This window comes from Phascolarctos cinereus, unplaced genomic scaffold, assembly GCF_003287225.1.
Source record: "Phascolarctos cinereus isolate Bilbo 61053 unplaced genomic scaffold, phaCin_HiC Scaffold_726;HRSCAF=1367, whole genome shotgun sequence".
NCBI lineage: Eukaryota > Metazoa > Chordata > Mammalia > Diprotodontia > Phascolarctidae > Phascolarctos > Phascolarctos cinereus.
In genome coordinates, this window is record NW_027556098.1 from 252,084,525 (window position 1) to 252,107,759 (window position 23,235).

The window sequence follows — 23,235 nt, forward strand, 5'->3', positions numbered from 1 at the left end:
TTGTATGCCCTCAGAGGTCTGACACTCTTCAAAAGCAGTGTACCTGTTAAATATGTGTAATAGGCACAAGTTTCCTGCATTTAAAAAGACTGGAGCTTCAGAAATCAGACGGTGTTGTTTTTCCCGTTGGAATGACATCTACAAAGTATCTCCAGGCTGGCAGTGAGACCTGGGAAAGACCTTAGCTTAAAAAGACCAAGGTCTCCCACTGTATCTGAGGCCATCTCCAGTCATTCTGATCTATATCTCCCCACTGGACTCTTGAAAGATATAACGAAAATGTTTATTCCCATAAATTTGGAGCAAGCAGCTAGAGAAGTAACTAAGTAAAACAGGATACAGTAGGTCTTCTCTTGTTTTCCTGACAGAAGTTAGTTAATCAGAACAAAAGTTTCCATAAAATTGAAACAACAGGTAAAAGTAACTAGGTAAAATAAGATAAAGCTGGTCTTATCTTGTTTTGCTGATAGAAGTTAGTAAGTACGACAAAGGTTAAGCTTTGCTTAGAGTGCACATGCTTACAATAGGCTTACAAATATTAGCTTCTCCATCTCCAGGAGGCACTAAGATGCCATTTTCTGAATATGGGATATATGAAGAAGGAGAAGCAACATGTTAAGGAGCAGATGTGTAATAGGCATACTGGAAAGTTGTACACTCTGGAGTCCTCAGCCAATGAGGAAGCAGAGGAGGGACTTTGCGGCCGGGATTAGAGATAAATAGTGACCTCCTGCTTTGGTACAATGTCCTAGTTCATAGGACACCCACGGTTGCAACTGTGTAATAAACTGGACTTTTAACTTCATCCCTCCTGAGCCTGAATGAGTGATTTCTCACAACCCTGATGGCTGTGGAGGAGAGAGTGAGGCTGGTGACTTTGCACAGTCCTGCCTCACTTAAATCCAATTTACTCACATGTCACAGCATCACCTTCCTGATGTTATGGTCCTCTTTGAGAAAAAGAGACAACAATGAGTCAGCCCTGTGGGGAGGCTTCCAAAGGCCTCTGGGAGTAGGAATACAGTCTACATAGAGGGTAGAATGCTGAAGAAGCTAACAATGGGTCTGATGTTCAATTGGACTGAAACTGGGGAAAGATTATCTCATTCTTATATCTGACTTCACAACAAAGGTTGTCTTTCAAATGCCATGTATGGTAGTGAGGGGAGCATAAAGAAGACGAGAATAATCAAATGGATGAAGCACAGTGCTTGGCACATAAGTGCTTAAGAAATGCTTGTTGACTTGTCTTGATCTATCTATATTTTCTATAGCTGTATGTCTAGAATAGATCATGAGACTACTTAATGGTAACTCCAGGGATTTCACATTTCTTAACAACATACTTAGAGTTATATTTATTATGATATGTAAGATAAGCCCTAAAATATTTTCTGTAATTGGCTTAATCATCTTTGAAAGGATATATATGTATATATACACACATATAATATATGTATGCATATATATCTCCTTTCAAAGATACTTGTCTTTCAGAGAGATTGCATTTTAAGAGTCTGACCTATACTTAGACTAAAAGAGTGGAAAAAAATATTCCACCTTGATGGAAATAAAAGCCCAACAGATGTCCAACAATTTTTCCATCACGTTCACTAAGTTTTGGAAAGGTCGTCATCTTTGGTGAGAGGGGGCATCTCTCCCCAGAGAAATCACAGTTTTTGGAAGTGATAGAGATATTTAAAAAATGAAATCCTTATTATGTAAATTGGAGTAAGTAAATTTTTGAGTGTCAGGTGTATTTTTAATAATGGGTAACCATTGAAAGCAATGGAAAAGTTAATGTTTATCCCATTATAATAAATCTTTCATGGTCTGTCTTGCACATCATGACAAAAACAGAGCCTGAAGCACTCTATAAGAAGTGGGAAAACCCCAGAGGTACCACTGAGGGCTCTGATGATCCAGACCAGATGCAGAGTAAAGAGGAACACTCATGAGTGCAGATGAGAGACTGAGTTCTCCTAGATAGGGCAGGCTCATAGAGAAGAAAAGGGATGTGCTTACAAGGGGCGATGGGAGACTTGAATCTTAATGCAAGATTTAGAAAAATTAAATTGAGGAGACTTTTCTTATTTCTAGACCTCTTTCTCACATTGAACTCATTGTATATGGTCAGAGATTTAGAGCCATGAGGGATCACAGTGACCATCTATCGAGTTCACCCTTTCATTTTACCAAAGAAGAAACTGAGACCTGAGGAAGTGAAGTGACTTGCCCAAGGTCACAGAGATGGTAAACATCAGCGTTGGTCTTCAGACCCTAGATATCATAGATAAATCAATGGCAGAGTCCAAATGCAATTTTACTAGAGATCCCTCATGAGCATCAGTGACTAGGATGAACATCTTATTTTTAAATGTGGACCTACAGTCACAATCAATGCTTTCTTAATCATTATTAAACACTAGGCTTGAAAAACCTTTATATAATATCTAATCTTATTAGGATATTAGGATAGTGTCCCCAAGCCAGCCTGAAGCTCCTTAGCTATTTATTTGGGTGTACTGTTTACACTTAATAAAACAACCATACTATATTTGTTGTCATTCAGTCATTTCAGTTGTGCCCGACTCTTTGGGACCCCATTTAGGGTTTTCTTGGCAAAGATATTGGAGTGCTTTGCTATTTCCTTCTCCAGCTTGTTTTACAGAGGAGGAAATTGAGGCAGAGTTAAGTGATTTGCCCAGGGTCACCCAGCTAACAAGTATCTGAAGCCACATTTGAACTCAGGAAGATGAGTCTTCCTGACTCCAGGCCCTGACTGTACCCACTGCGCCACCTGGTTGCCATATTTGGGGCCTTCCTCTATGATATGGAGTAGTCTGTACCTGTGATATGCCACAAGATGCTTTGTGCTCTAAGAGTCTATTCATGTGTTAGGTTATGTGTCTATTGTGAGGCAGCTGAGGGGCAGGTATGTTTTTGGTGAGCATGTCCTGGACTGGTGGGCAATTTCTTCATCTATGTAATCTGTAATAATCTCCAAATACTTATTTATTGAGGAGTTTCTTCTTGGGACCCTTCTGACCCATCACAGGGGAGAATAAGCTCAGAGACTAGGATGGTTGCCATTCCAAGGGAGAGGAGATAGAGATTGGAAGTGTGATTTCACTATATATGGAATACTCTGGTGAGGAAACTCCCCCTACCAATGTGTGATGGCACCTGTCCTGCAATTTATAATCTCAGAAGTTTCCTAGAGCCCTGAGAGGTTAGGGGACTTACCCAAGGTCACAGAGAAAAATATGTGTCAGGAGTGGGCCAAGGCTAGCTATCTTTAAACTAGGCCACATTACTTATGTCTTCTAGGGCCATGCATTAACCCCTATATTACTAAGAATGGAGAAATAGTGTGACAGAGTGGGTAGAGGACCAGTCTTTAAATCAGGATGGTCTGGGTTCAAATCCTGCCTCAGACAAGGCATACAACTAGCTCTGTGACCCTGGGTAGGTCACTTATTGTCTCATAACTCTCTAAGGTCTATGAGGTTGACATCTTGATGAGTTGAGAGTTCCCTACACGGATAGGTCCAAACAAAAGAAAAGGCAATATCCTAACTCATCCCCCGCCCAATTCCTAAAGAATAACTTTGTAAAAGTTAAATGTGTAAGTTCTTTAAGGGATGGAATTATTTTACCTTTGTATCTTTAGCACCTGTCAGAGTACCTTGTACATAACAGGTACTTAATATCTCTTAAATTGAATTGAGTTAAAAGAGCTTACTGCCACCTCTAAAAATGCCCACACCCAGCACCCTATCCACTTTCAGTTTTGGAAGTGGAAGCCCTGAAACCCTACAGGGCCTACATGATCCATAGTTACACTCATGCCTTGGTACCCCACTTCTTCCAAAGCTGCTGATGTGTAGGACAGAATGGGAAGGTGGAAACACAGTCAATTGAGTCTGAAGGAGGACGTGTTCCAATTGAGGGCTCTCCTTGAGAAGCCCAGGGTGAAATACAGGCCCAGGCATTACCTTGAACTTTGTGTTCATGGTCGTCCTGGAGGACAGCAATGGCAACAGAATGGTTGTTTTCCATCTCTAACAAGGTAGCCTCATGGGTGGCTGAGATATCTTCTACCTGGAAAAAAGAGCAGCAAGCACAAGCATCAGGGAGCTTCAGAGAGCAGAGAATAGGCTTTCATCAATGTCATTGCCAGCTGAGAAATCATGGACTCAGAGAGATAAACAGAGGAGCCGGAGAACTCCCATCCTGCTTCTCATTCTGACAAACCACTGTGGCCTTGGTCAAGTTGCCTGGACTCCCATGTTCCCAGTTTTCTCACCCATAAAATGAGTTGGACTAGAGGGCTGCTGGGGTCCCTTCTGGAGCTTCATCTGGCATCCCAGTCCAACACCCTCATTTTTACTATTTGGTCACAAATGAAACATCAATGATCAGTGGCTGAAAGCATCATGTATGAATGTGTTAACACATGGAGAATGCAGACCAACTGTCTTCTAGCTCAGTGAAGGATCAAACACACTGAAGGAAGAGGGATGGAATTGGTGCTGGTGTGGCAGTCCTAGGAGGAGGAATAAGTCCTCTATAAATATGACTTGCTGCTATCATTAGAAGAGGCAACTACTTAGGTGGTACAGTGGTTAGAGTTTTGGACTGAACTCAAGAAGATTTGAGTTCAAATGCAGCCTCAGTTACCTACTGGCCATGTGACCATGGGCATGTCACTTACTTTGTCTGCCTGTCTCATCTATAAAAAAACCTGGGATAATAATAGTATTTACCTCACAGGGCTCTATGTGAGGATACAATGATAAGAATAAATTATAAAGTGTTTTGCAAACCTTGAAGCATTTGCAAATGCTAGATTATTATTATATAATTGCCTAGTCATTTATCCCAAAATGCCAGAGATAAGCTGGAGTTTTGTGGACATATGATGGCACATGAGCTAGCAGCAAAAAAGAGTCAGCCATCTCAGGGCAATGCTATCTGTCTTTTAGGTGTCTAGCCCTTTGAAAAGGTGTTACGCATTATAATTCTGTCAATGACAGATGGAACCCCCAATGCACAAAACAAGGAAGACCTGTAATAGCTCACATGAATTATGGGTAGAAACGTGGCACAGATCATAAGATTCTACATCTGGAGCTTTCTGAAAGAGACCTCTGGGCATTTCATTTAGTCCAATACTCTCTTCTTATAAACAAGAAAACTGAGGCCCAAGGGAGGCTTACTTACAGGGAGTAAGCATCAGTGGTGGAATTTGAACCCAGATCTTCTAACTCTAGGGTGACTGTACTATATGTGCCCCCAATAGTCATTAATCCCTTCCAAGATGTCATGTGCACTTGACCTCTCTCGATTTAATTAACCACATCACAGCTTCTTTATTTCACATATATCCTGCTGATTGAGAGGTATATGGGACATAGAAGTTACAATAGTTTATTGTTTTCCAACATCTAAATGAATGAGCAAGTCTGCCTCCTTACTTGTGTGTGGGACATTGGAATTTTTCATGCTTTTACTTGCACTGGTCTGTTCCTCTCCATTCCCACTGCTACTTCTCTCATTCCCTTCTCGCTTGGGGCCCTGATGGGGACCACCAAAATGATTGGTTTCCCACATTCTGTCTCTTTCTCTTCCAATCCATCCTGCACGTAATGGTTGCCAGATTAATCATCCTAATTCATAGTTCTAAACACAACATTTGCTCCTTGAAAATATCCTTTAAACAGCTCCCTACTGTTTAACAAATCAAGTCCTGACTCTGGCACTGGCAATGCAGTGTAGTGGGAAGAATTCTGGATTTGGAGTCATGATCCGAGTTCAAATGCTGACCCTGCCCTGCCATTTACTATCTGTGGGACCTTGGCAAAGCAACTTAAGCCTCTCTTGATCTCAGTTTCTTTATAAAATGAATGAATGGGACTAGGTGATCCCTGAGGTCCTTTCTGGTTCTAAACCTTTGAGCCTTCAGTAATGGGGTTCCAGCCTACCTTTCCAGCCAAAGGAACCCGCTTTGTAGATTTTATTTTCAAGACAAAGTGGACTGTTTCCCTCTTCGTTCCTTATTCCTTCTTTACTGCACATTTCACAACATTTCCCCAACACCAAATTTAAGCATCTTATTCCTACCTATCTTTCAAGGACCAGCTCAAATGATAGCTTCCCCATGAAGCCTTCCTTGATTTCCCTGACCCGCCCCAGCCAGAATCATTCTCCTTCCTTTCAAATTCCCAGGCACTCTGTACCTTTCTTGCACATTTGGTTTCTATTTTGTATTAGAGGTATAGCAAGCATGCAGGTAAGCCCATCCATCCCTCCTCACTTGGGTTAAGCACTTCCCTCCACTCTCATGCATGGGGGATTCCTAGAGTGTGTGTGCAAGAAAGGATCTGCTTCTGGATATGATGGGACACATGGACTGTGGAGGAGAGATGATGGATAGGTCAAACCAGCACGCTGCACACAGGACCTGGAGAGACAGCCCTAAAGAGGGAATCACCTGTTAGCCAGGGCCAGAAAGGGATACTCTGACAACAAAAGGGGGACAATGGGGCGGAGCCAAAGTTCCAACCTTGGCTTTGCTACTGTCACACCAGATTCATTAGCTCCCCCCCGCCCAGACTATAGATCCTGTTATTGTATCTTTGAGAGGCTCAAGAATCTTGAAGTGACAGTTTAACAGCTGTAGTGAGGTTGAATTGGCCTATGGAGGCCATCCCATGGAACATGCTCAGAGCTGCCATTCATAGTTCTAGGATGAGCTGACTCAGCTAAAGGGCTTTCACTTTCAGATGAGGGAGCTTCCCTTTAATTAGTGACTGTGCGGATGGAATGGCTGATGGATGACTCAGTGGGTGCACACAAAAGGGAGCAAATGCTCTGCCCTCCTCAGCCTCTCCCTTTGCATCTGGCTGCCAGTCATGCCACGAGCTACATCCAAAGAAGGGGATGGGGAGAAAGGCTGGCTTGCTCTAGTGGCTACAGCGGCTAGAGTCCAGCCTCCACTCCATGCAAGTGTGAGCACATGGCATCTGGGGCAAATATCTTGCCTAAACAAACCTGATTCTGGGTTGGGGCTGTCTCTTTTGTTTATTTTATGTTAGTTATTTTAGAATTTATGCTGAGATAGCTTGGAGGCAACATTGTGAGTTCTAGCGGTCTGGAGGTCTTGAGTGCCATCAGGTCCCAGCTGAATGTTAGCCCTGGGGGGTTACTATTATTACACAGGACTTGCCAGCAAGAAAGTGACTGTCCCAAACCTGGACATTTTACCACCAGACATGTACTGTTAGTGATTTGGACAGTGCAAAGATGAAGCAAAACGTAAAACACCTAATCAGCATTCCTGTAAGCTGCTTTGTGTTCTGACGAGGTGTAATTATCAGCCTCTCAGCAGATGTAACAGGAGTTAAAAGTTGTTACTGAATCCTATATTAAGTTGTTCTATTAATGTATGCTGTGAGTCTTTGGTGCCTAGCTTGCTTTCTTTCGTGTGCAGGAATAAATTACCTGCCTGCTCCAACTTGATTAATATGATACACTAGATACCTTTTTACTCCCTGTTCTTTGAGAAACCCTAGATGTAAGCCATAACCTAAACTAAAATAAATCTGTCTCAGGGGTGCCAGAACTGGGGTTTAACAAGCCGAAGAAAGTGAGAAAAGGAAACCGAAACTCTCTCATTAGAAGCAGGGGCCCAGGACTGAACCCAGTCCAAACTCCATGCTTTGGTACATGGTGTGGGCTCAGCATTCTATAAGGAATCATTTGTAAAGAGACTGTTATTCTTTCCTGGTTGGAGATAAACTGAGGTACAGTGAAAAAGGATAAAAAGGACTTCTTTGTTTAGAGAACTGGTTTAGCTTTTTTCTTGCAAAGAGAAAGAGAATTCTTGAGAAGTGACTAGAGAGATACCTGAATGGTGGGAATATTGTTACATAAGGGAGAAGTCAAGAATTGTAGTGATGGATGAAGGAGACTTTGGCTCTGGGCTTTCTCATAGCTTAAGTGATATAAATGATACTTTTATGTTATTGGTTACAAAGTTAATAAATTATATGGCCAGTAACTTTTAATAATTTATAAAGCTTAAGAGATAGTGGTTTCGTTCAATAGAAACATAGGCATGTGCTAAAATAAAATGAATGATTTCTTCACTAGTAATTCTAAACTAGTAATTGAGCCATGAGTACAGCAGGGAATCCTGTGCAACAAGGGACCACTCGGACATATTTTTTTTTTTTGGCAGGTTCTAGGAGTCATGTTGACTATATAAATCCTGAAGGAAGATGCAACCTATCAGTGGGGAGGTGTCTTTTTATTTTGTTTTGGATTTTAGGATACTGTCTGAAAATAGGAGAGTTTTTATGACAGCTAAAGGGCTCAGGTATGAACCCTTTCTGTGTGCGTATGTGTGTGCTTTAATTTGTCCTTATCTGATGTCTTCTTACTATGATTATTTTCAAGAAAACGGAATGCCCATTTGGGGGCAATAAAACAAGGCAGATACTGATGTTTCCAAGGTTTCCCTAGGTAGGTGCATGAGGCAGAGAGATTTTGTGAGAGACCCTCCTAAACTGTTCCCAGGTCTGTTGTGTCAGGGGTTAGGGCTTAACTGATAAAAGGGTTATGTTATTATTTGGCTATGCGTATTATCTCTGCTTTTTTGTTATAAGCTCCTTCAGGGAAGTAACCATTCTAATGTCATATTCTCCATATTAGATCACAAGCTTCTTAAGGTCAGAAAGCATGTTCATTTCATATGGTTAAAATGTGATTGTAATCATAAGCTCCTTGAAGATAGAGAGGGAGGGAGAAAAAAGGAGAGAAAGAAAGGAAGAAGAGAGAGGGGGTGAAAATGGGAGAGAGAAAGAAAGAGAAAGAGAAAAGGGGGAGAGTGAAAGATGGAGGGAGACAGAGAGAGAAAAGGAGGGAAGGTGAGAGGGAAAGGGAGAGGGAAGGGGAGAAGGAGAGAGGGGGAGAGAGAAAGAGAGAGGGAGAGAGAGAGAGAGAGAGAGAGAGAGAGAGAGAGAGAGAGAGAGAGAGAGAGAGAGAGAGAGAGAGAGAGAGAGAGAGAGAGAGAGAGAATTTATTAGGCACATGTGCCAGGCAAGGACTGTGTTGCTTTCCATTGTAAGCACCCATAGAACCTAGCAGAGTTCTTGGTGTATAGCAGGCACTTAATTGTCTGTTGAACAAATGAATGATTACAGGGGGTCCCCTAATCCTGAAGCTAAGTCCTCTTTTCAGTAAAGAGCACATTATAGCGCAAAGAGAGTTGTGGGGTTAGAAAACCCAAGTTCAAGTCCTGGCTCTAATACTTACTAGGCAATGTAACCCTTGGTAAATCACAACCTCTGTGCTTCAGTTTCTTCATCAATAAAATAGAAACTAGAAGATTTGTGTGACTTGCTCCAGTGGGTTGTCATTAGCAAAGTGGTCTGTAAAGCTGAAAGTACTATGTAAAGTTGAATTATTCTTGTTCCTCTTAAAATTCAGAAGATATTAGAGTTCTTCAGTCTCAGGAACAATTCATACTATATGATCTGGGGCTTTGCATAGACTTTACAATCTCTAAGGTTCCATTATTAAGGTAGAGCTATATGTATGTGTATATGCATGTACACACATGTCCATATTCTTCCTATACATGTTTCATAGGAATATGTTAATCAACACATATATGCATATACAGATATGTCCATATATACACGTACATATATATATGCATATTGAAGCAGAATGATTTTCTCAGGGTACTATACTTTGTGGGGAGAGTTTACCTGAATTCTCCTTTGCTAAGTGACATGGGGCAGCTAGGTGGTACAATGGAGTGCTGGTCCTGGAGCCAAGAAAACTCATCTTCTTGAGTTCAAATCTGCCCTCAGACACCTAGCTGTGTGACTCTGGGCATGTCACTTAACCCTGTGTGCCTCAGTTTCTGTATCTACAAAATGAGCTAGAGAATGAAATGGCAAACCACTCCAGCATCTTTGCCAAGAAAACCCCAAATGGGCTCACAAAGAGCTGGACATGACTGAAAAAACGAAACAACAAAAATGACATGGATGAGAACCTCACCTATCCAGGCAGGGACATTAACAGTCAAAGTCCACAATATAACATGCTATTTACTGTTAGCTGAGCTTTACAAACATTGCAGGACAGATACCTGCAATGATTCACTCTTGTTTACTGAACATTCTTAATTAAGCAATATTTTCTTTGAGGCCCAAAGCTATGAACATCTCTCTTCCACTCTTCAGAAATGTTGAATGTGGTAGTATTTAATCATCCCAAGTCTTGTCTGAGGTTGTTGTATTTTTCCAGGATTACCATCTCCAAGCCACCTCAGATCAGCACAGAAATGAATCACTAGCAGAAAACTGAAATATGTTTTTCTTCTGCTTTTTTACTGACATCAGTTAATTCTGCAACCTACAACAGCCCACAAATTATTTGGAGGCAAACAGACCATGTGGCACAATGCAAAATCATTCATCATTTCCCACTACAACATTCAGTTTCTTATATTCTCTATATATTAAGCTGTGAGGGAGAAGGGATGAACAGAAAAGTTAAGCTATAGAAGGAAGAAGGGAAGGAAACATGCGTTTATTAAGCACCTCTACATGCCAAACACTGTGCTAAGAACTGAGGATATAAATATAAGCAAAAAGATGGTCCCTTCCTTCACATGATAATGGTAGAATACAACTCACAGAGGAGATCTGAAAAGTGGGGGTATGGTGTGGGGAATAAATGTACCCAGTTGGGGCCATGGTTTTTAAGTTCAGAAGGCAGGAACAGGGAGGGGAGGAGAATGAAGGCCAGCTTGGGTCCCTTTCCAAATGAGTGGCCCCAGGAAGAATTCACCGACGGGAGAAGGGCAGGGCTTTAGAGAGCAATGTTTCAGGCTGAGAAAGCCACAGGGATGGTTGGATATTCCAGGGTGAGGAGGCCGCAGGCATAGAGCCAGAATGAGATCCTGACAAGGCACCATTTTGAAAAATGACCCCATAGTCCCTTGGTGGTCCATATCCACTGGTTGGTGATACTTATTAAGACTTGTTGGTTATACTCCTGAATTGCTGTGTGGTGTGCCTTTGACTGCACGGCGATAGAATACCACTACGAAAATACGGAGTATGGTTTGATGGTCCCATATATCCACAAATACTCTGAGGAATTATTATTCATGAAATGTCGATTCACTGCAATGCTGCTGGGCTCTTTAACTAGAAAGATGACTAATTGTCCACTGTCTCGGCTGAATGATTTTGACTGAAGCTAATGGGAGTGCTTGAGCTAAAACTAGAGTATAACTCCTATTACCGTTCAGCAATTTAGAAGTTCATAGACCTTTGGGGGCATTAAAGAGTCATTACCCACCGAGTTCCAGAGAAAAGATCAGTGTGCCAGACTCACTACACTATCCTTGACTTGCTTTATTGGTCCATCCCCCCTCTTTGGGGAGCATTTCTTAACAAAGTTAGAAAATGATGGCTTTTCTTTCGAAATGTGTGTGTGTGTGTGTGTGTGTGTTGTGTGTGCGCGCACGTGTACATGTGAGAGAGAGGAAAAAAGAAAAAGAGAGGAAGGGAGGGAGAAAGGGAGAGAGAAAGAGAGAGGGAGGGAGGAACTAATATAAGACCAGGAGATAACTCAGACCCAGGTCTTGTAACCTCAGTTCTTCTTGAAAAGATGGTAAGATAAATAAGCACTCTGTGCTGATGTCATTAATTGGTTACACAAAAACATACCGTGAATTGAAATAATGTCATCGGGGTAATTCTCCCTACAGTAACACTGCTATATGTATTAGTAACGTAATGGGGAACCACAAGGGCAATACTGCAAGATCGTCTGCATTATAACAAAGTGGAAAAGGGGCAAAATGTCACATAAACTCTCTTCCTCACAAATGTGTATGATCAGGAGTACAATTATTACCTCCATTTGATAGGTGAGGGAAAGTGAGGCCCAGAGAAGCTGTGACTTGCCTAGAACCATGTAGTTACTAAGGGAATCTTAGTAACAGCTGGAATCAAACTAGGTCTTTAGATCCAAGTTCAGAGCTCAAGAGCTACATTGTGAGTTGGAGCATGACATCAGGGAGGTGATGCCATGACATCCAAGTGAACTGGATTTAAGTGATGCCAGGCTGTGCAAAGGCACCAGCCTCACCTTCTCCTCTGGAGCCATCTGGGTCCAGGGGCCAGATATAGATCAGGACGCCTGGAGATGGCCCCAATGCAGTGGGAGACCTTGGCCTTTTGCAGGTAAAGTCTCTACCAGGTCTCAGTTTGACTGAGGCAGCGCCCATTCGGTGATTAAGGCTTAATACATCACAAACACAAGCTTATCTTATGAACCTCAGACCACAAAACAAAAATCAGATACTAATCACTCTTTTCTATTACCAGTCTATGGCAGACCTGGCTGCCTTCATACCCCTTTTTTCACTTTTAGTCTCCTATGGACCCACTGAGTAATTGCTCCTGATGGCACTCATAAACTAGATCTGGCTGCTAATAGTCTCTCTTTTGGCTTAAAGAGGTGAGAACATGTCTTTACTGTCACGATGAGTATCCTATTTAATAAGGGATGGCACATATCCTTATTTCAGAGAACAAACCAGCTATTCCCAACGATGCCATTCTGCTCCCACAGCTGTCTGACGCACAGTGGTGCTGAATTATAGGACAGAGTGACAACAGGGTAGCAGTCCCCAGACGTAAGTAAAGGAATGCTGGGTTAATTTCATTAAGCCCTCTGCAGAATTATCTCGGATCTGTTATCAGAAGCTTTGGCTAATTCATTTAGAGAAGATTTACATTTAGCATGAAGAAATGGGGGCTCTACACTGTCACTGCTTAACTTGTGAAAGGAACCCAAATCAGATTAAATTCTCATTTTCTTCAGTCAAAGAAAACTGCCTGTATCAGATGAAACAAGTGGTGGGGAGGCAAATTCATAGAAATGGCTCCCACGCTCTCCTGCAACATCTTCCTACGTCTCCTTCCTAGACACGCAGGTAGGTTTTTTTTCCCCTCTTTTTCTGCCCCTGCCATGACAACCAGGCTACTGTTCCCAAGGATGCATCAGTTCTACCAAGAATGGTTCATTATACCGTAGCACACCTTGGTGTTGTGTCATGCCTGTCCCACCACAGCCTAGAAAACAGGTACCTTAGAATCCCATTGCCTTCTTATTGCCAGTTTAAAGGAGTGAATCTCTGTGGATGGCACGGCTTCACTTGCCATATACTGGTGACCTTCTAGATTTCATTCTCTCTGATGACAGCAGAAGTCTGGTTCCTTCTACATACATCTCTTATGTGAGGTATGTCCTGTCTCCCAACTACTTCATACCTCCCCTCTGAAATTACCTTATATTTACTGTGTAGATATTTTGCATACATTTATTTGTGTTCAAGTTGTTTCTCCCAATAGACGTAGTTTCATTTTTGTCTTTGCAACCTTACCATCTCGCATGGGTTCTGTTGCACAATAGGGGCATAATAAATGTTTGCTGATTGACTGATTGTTTTGTCAATGCAACGTGACTGGAGACACAACGTAATACCCTCTATCCATTCAAAGCCAATCTTGTCAGTTAGGCAGAGAGGACCTCTGTCCAGGTTGAGGGATTCATTCTCTTAGAACTGGCTATATACTAAGATCTAGTGAGCAAAGGAAACAGTCAGGAACTCCAGGAAAACAGTAGCATAATGGCTACCCAACTACTTGACCTCCATTGAGCAGTGCCAAAAATGCCAGTGAAGTTGGACGTAGCAGTCAGTCAAAAAGCATTTATTAGGTGCCTAGTAGGTGCCAGGCACTGTGCTAAGCACTGGGATATAAAAAGGGGTAAAAGACAGTTCCTACCCTCAAGGAACTCATAATCTAATGGGGAAGAAAATAAGCAAAAATGAGTAAAGAAAGAACAAACAAGTGTTATGCAGGATAAATAGGAAATAAGTGAAAGAAGATGCTGGAATTAAGAGGATCTGGTAGAGTCTTCCTGTAGAAGGCTGAATTTTAGTTGGTAACAGAGACATGGGATAGCTTCTCAGGGCCTAGTGATACAGTGTTAGGCTCTGGGTGTAGGTAGGCCCTACCTGCACATACTCCCAAAGAGGCTATGATGATAGATCTAGGTTAGGGATGTAGGGTCTTCAAAAAAGGAAAACACTAAAAGACTCTTTTAGAAGAGTATGGGATCAGACATTTCCAACCTGTGACAGATAGGCAGGTCTTTCTTAGCACTGAATGCTGGGTTTTCAGTGGGCTGGCTTATTAAGATCTAGTGAATGCCCAAAGGCTGCCCCCAGGGAAAGGTGAGCAATGAGGAGTGTCATAGAAGGATAGCCTAAAAAAGTTAGATAATGAGACAAAATGGGAAAAGTTTACTTGAAAATGTGTTTTCAGTAGCTCAAAAAAGGATGTTTGTGCTAAGGAGTAGTTTTAGAGGGTGTGAAAGCTGACTTGGATAAACACATACAATAACCACTGCTTTGTTGCAAAGTATCACAGATTCAGACTCATGTAAAGAGCCCAGCAGCAGAGGCTCTCCTCAGAGAGACGCCCTTCCAGGCTTCCTCCAAGACTGAGGAGGTGAGATGAAATGCCCCCTTCTTGATAGACTCCATCTATTACTCTGACCTTGGAAAGAGAGGTTTTTTTTCTCCTTTAAATATAGCTCAATTTATGCTAATTTTATAAAAGGTTAATGGACTGGCAAAATCAGAAAGTAAGGCACTTGGAGTTATCTTGTGGGTAAAATCTTCTACTAAAGCTGGGGGTCATCCTAACTTAATAAGAATATTTCTAATTAAAGCAAATACTTAGCTTTAGAAAATACCACCTGAAACAGCACCACAGCACTCCCATTGCCGATCACCGGAAAAGAAAGTGAATAGAAAACAGACAGACTAATTAGCTCTTGAAAGTTCCTGAAGAATAGCAACGTCATTACGTATAAAGTCAATACCAAAAATTCGTTGTCATCCATGATAGCATGACAGGGGTCACATGGTAACGGCAATTTGGGCATCATGGCACGGATCACTGAAATCCAAAGTTTCACTTCAGCCATTCGTTCCAATCTTTTCCTATCAGATCTTTTAGCAGACGTGGTAGGAAGAGAAAGGGAAGAAAAATAAGCCTTTATATAGTACCTACTGTGTCCCAGGCACCATGCTAAGTGCTTTTTCATGTATCTCATTTGATTCTCACAACAATCCTGGGAGATAGGTGCTATTATTATCCCCATTTTACAGCTGAGGAAACTGAGGCAGACAGAGGTTATGTGACTTGCCCAGGTCACACAACTCGTAAGTATCTGAGGCTGGATCTGAATTCAGGTCTTCCTGACTCTAAGCCCAGTGCCCTATTCACCATGCCACCTAACTGCTAATTGTTAATGGATACGTAAGTGAAAAATCACACAAATAGGGAATCTGACTGATTTGAGTTTCATCATCTTTTTCCTTTCCCACTCACGCTCCTGCTGGAAGTTCTGAGGGGCAGTGATATGGTTAATAATTCAGTCAGCAAGAGAAGAATTGAGGGGCCTAATAAATCCATATAAATTAGATAACCACTTCTGAAGATCAGTCATTGGCTGAATGTCAAGTAGATGCTCTTACCTTAAAGTCAACTGTCAGTGATCTTTGAAAGATCACGGAAAATGAGAGAAGTGCCATAGAAATAAAGGAGGGCAAATGTCATGATTTTCAAAAAAAAAAAAAAAGGGTAAAGAGAATGGAATCTTCAAACCAGTAAGACTGAATTCAATTTTTGGTAAAATTCTAGAACACATTAAAGGGATGGTTAGTGAACATCTTGAAAAGGAAGCAGTAATCACAAGGAACCAATAGAACTTTATAAAAAATAAGTCCTAATAGATTCATTTCATTTTCTTTTTTGACAGAATTGAGAGAATGGCTGATCAGAGGAATGTTATAGATATCATTTAATTAGATGATCATTTAGCAAAGTGTTTGAAAAAGTCATGTATTCTTAGGGACAAGATAGGGAAAGGAAGTAAATGAGCATTTATTAAGTGCTTACTATTTGCCACTTTACACATTTTATATGGAGAGAGGCGGGGTAGATGATAATACAATTAGGTGGATTTCTAACCCAATGAATGACCAGACTCTAAGAATAGTCATTAATGGTTTTGTGTTATCTTGAATGCAAGTTTAGAGTTTAGAAGGAATCTGTGCTTGGCCTTGTGCAGTTTAACAATTTTATCTTTGATAAATAGATGGGTGACGTGTTTATCACATTCATAGATGATACAAATTAAGGAAGAATAGCTAACACGCTGGGTGAAGGAATCAGGATATAAAAAGATCTTAATAAGCTAGAATGCTGGACCAAATAGGATAAGATGAAATGTGATAGTAATCACTATAAAGGCTGTAGGGGATAAAAAACATCACCTTACAAGTACAAAATGGGGAAGGTATGGGAAAACAGAATGTCATTTGAAAAAAAATTTGGAGTTTAGTGAATTGTAATATTGGCACTTCTGCATTAAAGAAGGGCAAATGTCCTTTATCTCATAAAGAAGGGAAAAGAAGGGAAGAGAACAGTGGAAAGAGAACTGGGCTTGGAGTCAAGAACACTTGAGGCCTAGTCCTGCCTCTTAAACTGACTAGCTGTGTGACCGAACCCCTCTGAACCTCAGTTCCTCATCTGTAAAATGGGGATAACAATTCGTGAAATATCTACCTCACAGTGTTGTACTGAGCATCAAATAAGACCACGTCTGTGAAACTGACTTAGAAATCTTAAAACATTATTTAAATTTCAGCTATTATTAAATGAGTCAGCGTGGCACAACATGGCAGTCAAAAAACTGGCAAGATCTTAGGCCGCATTAAGGGAAGCAAAGTTTCCAGGATTAAGGATGTGATCAATCCCATAGTGCCCCTGTCCAGACTGAGCACATTTGGGGCAATGTGTTCGGTTCTGGGCATCATATTTTAAGAAGGGCATTGATAAACTAGAGAGAGTTCAGAATAGGGTGATCTGGAGAGGGAAGTGAAGATTTAGAAGAAATATGAGAGCTCTTTTCAAACATTTAAAGGGCTGTCCTCTGGAAGAGGGATGACACTTGTTCTGCTTGGCCCCAGGGGGCATAAATTGGCACAAAGGATAAAAGTAATAATCTCTGTGTGACCTTAGGCAAGTCGCTTACTGTCTCTGGGCCTCTAATGTCCCTTCTAACTCTACATCTATGATTGTAAAGGTCAGGGAGGTCGGAAATCAAGCAAAGGCCATCAGATTTGGTAAATAAGAGGTTACTGGTGAGTGTGTAGAGAGCAATTTCAATACAGCATGACCCTTTAGTATAGTTTTCTTTTAGATCTGTCTTCTATTTCTGGAAATGGGAATCAGTGGAAGAGTTAATTACTTGGTTGAATTTACTCTATTCTACAAATGGAAATAAATAAATAATAATCATAATAGCTAGCATTTACATAGCTTCTGAAGGTTTGAAAAGTGCTTTACAAATATCTCATTTGATCTTCACAGCAACCTTGAGAGGTAGGTGCTATCATTATTCCCATTTTACAGATGAGGGAATTGACGAAGACTGAGGTGAAGTGACTCTTTCAGGGTCACACAGCTATTAAGTGGCTGAGGCAGGATTGATTTCAAGTCTTCCTGATTCCAGGGCTAGTACTCCATCCACTGTGCCACTTAGGTGCTGATTGCTAAGGCATATTCAGTAAAAATCACACAAAGTTGGACAAATTGGGAAGATGGCCAATCTGAATTAGTTAAAAGTATGAAATATATAGGATTTCTTAGATCTATTATTTTTTAACAGGTTCAGGTACACAGAAACCATTGCCCGTTAGAGATTCTGGCTTAGCAAAGAGATAAGAAAGATGATATGAACACGAACACATCAAAGATACCAGCCTATAGACTGCTGGTTCATAATTTTGCTTAGAAATGGTTTTTATAATGCAGAAGTTAAATATTATCCAAATCACAGCAACCATAGATTATGGATTTAAGATTCAGAGAAATAAATTTGAGCTTGCTCAAAGGAAAAACTAACTGATGTTTGGAGTTATTCCAAAGCATGATGGGTTTCTTCAGGAGGCACTGGCTTTCCCCTTACTAGAAAAGACTGGATGACCACTTGTTGGGTAGCCAACATTCTTGGCTAGGTGTGGGATGGAATGGATGGGTCCTGAGGTCCCTTCCAATGCTGAAATTCTGTGATTCTATGATCCATAAAGCATATGGATATAGAACAGAAAAAGGAAATATATAAATATACAAGCTATATACCTGGCACCACATGCTTATTTGCATACAGCCAGCAGATTGCTGCCCATAAGAATCTCTTATATATGACTCGAGAGAAACAGAATTTTAAAAAGATGTAAATGCTCCAATTTTCCACTGGATTTTAAGTGTATCACTTTAGACATTCTTTCCAATGATGGTAATCACAACCCACCCACACTTTTTCATCTTGTATGATTTAATGCATGTCCTCTCATCAGAAAGCCAGTGAGATTAATTCCCATTCAAATTAAAAAAAAAAAAACAAACCCAACAAAAGCTACATAGGAAATAAGTGGGAGAGCCAGAACTCAAACCTAGGTCTTCCGACTTCAAAACTGTCTACTGCTGACCAATCCCTCCTTGATACTCTTTCCTCCCTTGGTATTGATGATACAGTACTTTCCTGATTCTCTGACCTGCTCTGCTCCCTCTCAGACTCTTCTGTTGGTTTCTCTTCCTTTTCCTGACTGCTACATCTGGATGTCCCCTAAAGCTGTCTCAGAACACTCTCTCTCTCTTTTTTTTAAACAACATTGGTCCCTTTATCTCTCTAATAATAGCAAAAAGTAACCTCTATTTCCTTTGTGCCCTCCTGGAATCCAACACAGTGTCTCTATGAAATGGCAAGGCTCTTAATTAAATGCTTGCTCACTCAATGAACAAACGCACGAGGCCTTGTTAAGGCTATGTTTTTGTGGCTGTTCAGTCATTTTCAGTTGTATCCAACTCTTCATGACCCCATTATTTTCTTGGCAAAGATACTGGAGTGGTTTGCCATTTCCTTCTCCTCTTCATTTTACAGAGAGGAAATTGAGGCAAATGGGGTTAAGTGACTTTCCCAGGGTCACACAGCTAGCAAGTGTCTGAGGCCACATTTGAACTCAGGAAGATGGGTCCTCCTGACTCCAGTCCCTCCTATTTACGCCTTGCCAACAATTCAAGAAAGAGTCTCCCGCTGTTTCAAAGTGCTGACCTGCTCCTGGTGCTGACACTTGAGCCTCATTAGCTGCATCCGGTGTTCCTCCTGTAAGCATTTCACTTCTCCCACATAGTGTTGCTGCAACCTTTCCTCCAGGTCCTGGAGTTCAGCCTGCTGCTGCCAACGGAGTCTCTTCACCTCATCCTCAAACCTTCTCTCCAGATCCTCTTTCTCTTTTTGTAATTTCTCACATTTTGCTGTATTGAAGGCTGTGGGGAAAGGACAACAGAATTTTTTTGAATGAGAATAGAAAACTGTGACATAGCTTTGTCCCAGCTGCATTTGCAGGATAAGTGAGACCATCATCATCTATCTATGTATCTATGTATCTATGTATCTATGTATCTATGTATGTATGTATGTATGTATGTATGTATCTATCTATCTATCTATCTATCTATCTATCTATCTATCTATCTGTACACACACATATACATACATATATACACACATACATACATACATATATACATATATACATATACATATATACATATACATATACATATATACATACATATATATACATATATACACACACAAACACAGAGCGCTTTATATATTATATATACATACATACACACATAGATATATGTGTATATATATGTATGTGAATGTATGTGTGTATATATGTATATAAGTGTGTATATATGTATGTATGTATGTATGTATGTATGTATGCATGTATGTATGTATGTATATAAAGGAGATTTAGGTGGTCACGTGAAGATGCCCAAAGAGGAAGACTTAACCTGAAGGAAGAAGGCTCTCCTCAATCCCTCCTCACTAAAAAAGCCAAATGAAAAATGTTTCTCAGAAATGAATTCCAGACCCCTTTTCAGGCAATCAGGACCCAAGACGAATGAAGAAATCAATCAACAAACATTTATTAAGAGCCTACCATGTGCTAGGCATCTGTGCCAGGCACCAGGGCTACTGAGACAAAAATGATAATTCTGCCCTCAAGGAGTCAACACTTTATTGACATTTTCCTCCCTGCAACGAGTTTCTCTCTCTATATTTTTCCTGGGGGATGCACGATATTGGTGGAGGTCCATTCCCTAATTCGTGTCAAGTAAATTTTTTTTAAATGAGGTGGAATAATGATCATAGAATCATAGAATATAGTAATTATCAATACCTTCTGTACTTCTCCCATCTTCTCTCCTGCCCCTAGCTTGCTATATTTTTTGTTTCTTACTTCCCTGAAGTCTGGGGAAATAATTGAACCATTTCATCTTAAAAGCCTCTTACTCTAATACCTGTTAGGATATAACGTTGAAAACAAGAATGTGAACAAAGCACTTTACTTTGCATTCTGGTTATTATTATTTTTGACAAGACCTGGGATTCATCAGCATAGGTATCCTCTACCAGTGTAGTTTGCCACCCCCTCTGCACCTTCCAGCCCCAGGTGTCTGGGGGCATTGAGAGATGAAATGATTTGCACAGGGTGACACGGCCCGTATTTGTTGAGGGCAGAACTTGGGACTGGGTCTTCCTGACCGTGAAGCGTATTCTCCAACCACCATGCCACACTGCCTCTTACTATATATATGGCCTTCGTGGTTTGCCACGTGCCTTCCCCACCACAATGTTGTTTATACCAGAGGTGTCAGACATGTAGTCCCAAGGCTGCATGTGGCCCACAACACTCCCGAATGCACCAAACCAGATTAAAATGGAATTGAGAAATATTTCACAAAATAAAGAAAATAATTAAACAAGGATAACATTAATGTGTGGTTTTCTAAGTCAATATGCAGCTCACAGAGATCCTTATGTACCACTTAGTGGCCCCCGTTTCTATTTGTGGTTGATAACACTGGTTTATACCACCAGGATTTTGGAGCATTAACTACACAAAGCATATAGGCAAAGACCTACATCTGTGAATTCCTCTATGTGTAAATCTACAGTTATTTAGATACTTCAAGGATCTGCGGTTTCATCAGTGAGAGTAACAGTGATGTCAGACTGCCAGCCCTCCACGCCTCAGCAGAGGGAGTGGCTGAGTAATTGTGGCCAAAAAGTATCAATGCCTGGTGGTCTACTCTCTGGTGTTGAGCCCTTCACAACTTAGAGCTAGGCTGGCCCTCGGATGGCATACAGTCAGTTCATTGCTGGCCTTTCCAGCTTGCTAGGGTAGCATTCTACTGCCACAGCCTTTCAGGGTAACCATCTGTGGCACCTACTTCTACAGTACAGTCAATAAATTGAATAAGCACTTATTAAGCACCTACTACATGCAAGGCACTATTCTAGGTGCCAGGGGTACAAAGATTAAAATGAAACCATCCATCTCTGCCCTCACAAGATCACAGGATTTGAGAGCTGGAAGCAACCGCAGTGACCCTCAAGTCCAGCATAGAAGAGATGCCTATTATTATATACCTGACTGTTTTCACCTATCCCTCATTAGAAGATCTCTGACAAGAGAGAACCCAGTTCCTCTCCGAGGCAACTTTTGGAAATCTCTAATGGTTAGAGAGTTTTTCCTGATATCAGCCCTAAATTTTCTTCTTCGTACATTATCCATTGGTTATGGTTTTGCCTTCTGGGGTCAAACAAATCAGAGAACTCCTTCAAGTATCTTATCTACTATTAGGAAAAGGCAATGGAATAAGATTTTAATGGAGGATGTATCTTTCTATTTTATGTTAGATAGTCTATCTTTGATGGCTAGATATTTGCATGTGGCCCCTGAGGCTAGAAGAACAACATGGGAGTCTAAGCCATGATACGACAGAGGACAAGACCTGGACTATTACTGTGGGTTATATGTATAGGGCAATTCCACTGGGGAGAGGGTACCTTGAGATACCCTGAAGTCCATTTCCCTTTTGAGATGAGTCCAAGAGATCAGAGGAGTGACCCAAGGCTGGATGCCTTTATGAGCAACTGGATTAGATTTACCAGAATACTAGGAGAGGGAGGGGTTGCCCTTCTGGCTAGCACACAAGTTTGTTTCCTTTCTCAGGCCAGTCTAAATCATGAAGCGCTACTATGAAACTGGAGGGTTAGAGGGACTTGGGGAAAGTGTGAGATTCACTAGAGAAGGAGGTGACCATCATTCACTGTTTGTGGGCTCCTGTGATCCTCCTCCCACATTTCCAATTGCTGTTATATATTAAAAGAAATGATTATCTCTCATTTGAGATATGTTTGTGATGGGGTTCCAGCCTATCAGACTGCAGAAGATTCTGGGTAATAAAAGCAATGTGGGGACAAAGGCTAGGGTCAGAGAAGGGATTCCTATAAAGATGTCCCCAAAGAAATAAATGTTCTCTTGCCTCCAGTAAACTTTAAAAAATTCATCTACTGGGACATTTCTCCTACAGAGATTAATGAACATTAATTTAAGAGCATCAGGCAGCAGGATTCTTACTTCTTTTTTATTCAGGTGAAAAATGGTTAGTGCTATTCCAGGGCAGTGTAAATTCTGGCAATAAAAATCATTCCCATAAGAAGCCAGGGAACTCTACGGGTTAGAGTAGGTTAGGAGTGGGTAAGAGTATATAACTTTTGCCATACACACAATAACATCTGGAAAAGCAAGAGTGGAATCAGGGTCTAAGAAGTGGTTCTCATCCAATATCAGACCTGGAAGGAACCTCAGCGATCACCTAGTCCAACTCCTTTATTAGAGTAGATAGCCAGAGAGGTTAATATCACACTGCCAGCTAGTTTTAAGTAGTAAATGTGAGCTGATAACAAATAATGCATGTACATTGAAAGAAGATATCAAAAGATATGCCTATTAAAGCTATCTATGAATATATATATATATATATATATATATATATATATATTATATATATGAAAAAATGCTCTAAATCACTATTGATTAGAGAAATGCAAATCAAAACAACTCTGAGGTAACACATCACACCTACCAGATTGGCCAACATGACAAAACAGGAAAATGATAAATGT

General features: G+C 40.9%; 1 protein-coding gene across 3 annotated transcripts in view; it reads right to left on the reverse strand.

Moving 5' to 3' along the window:
• The window catches only part of MTUS2 (microtubule associated scaffold protein 2), a 667,437-nt gene that overhangs the window by 35,927 nt on the left and 608,275 nt on the right, over positions 1-23,235 (reverse strand). For all 3 annotated transcript variants that reach the window (XM_020997212.1, XM_020997218.2, XM_020997217.2), the window contains 2 exons: positions 19,294-19,508; positions 3,999-4,104 (listed from right to left, as the gene is read on the reverse strand). In XM_020997212.1, the coding sequence (XP_020852871.1) occupies positions 3,999-4,104; positions 19,294-19,508 (321 nt within the window). The remainder of the gene's footprint in view (positions 1-3,998; positions 4,105-19,293; positions 19,509-23,235) is intronic.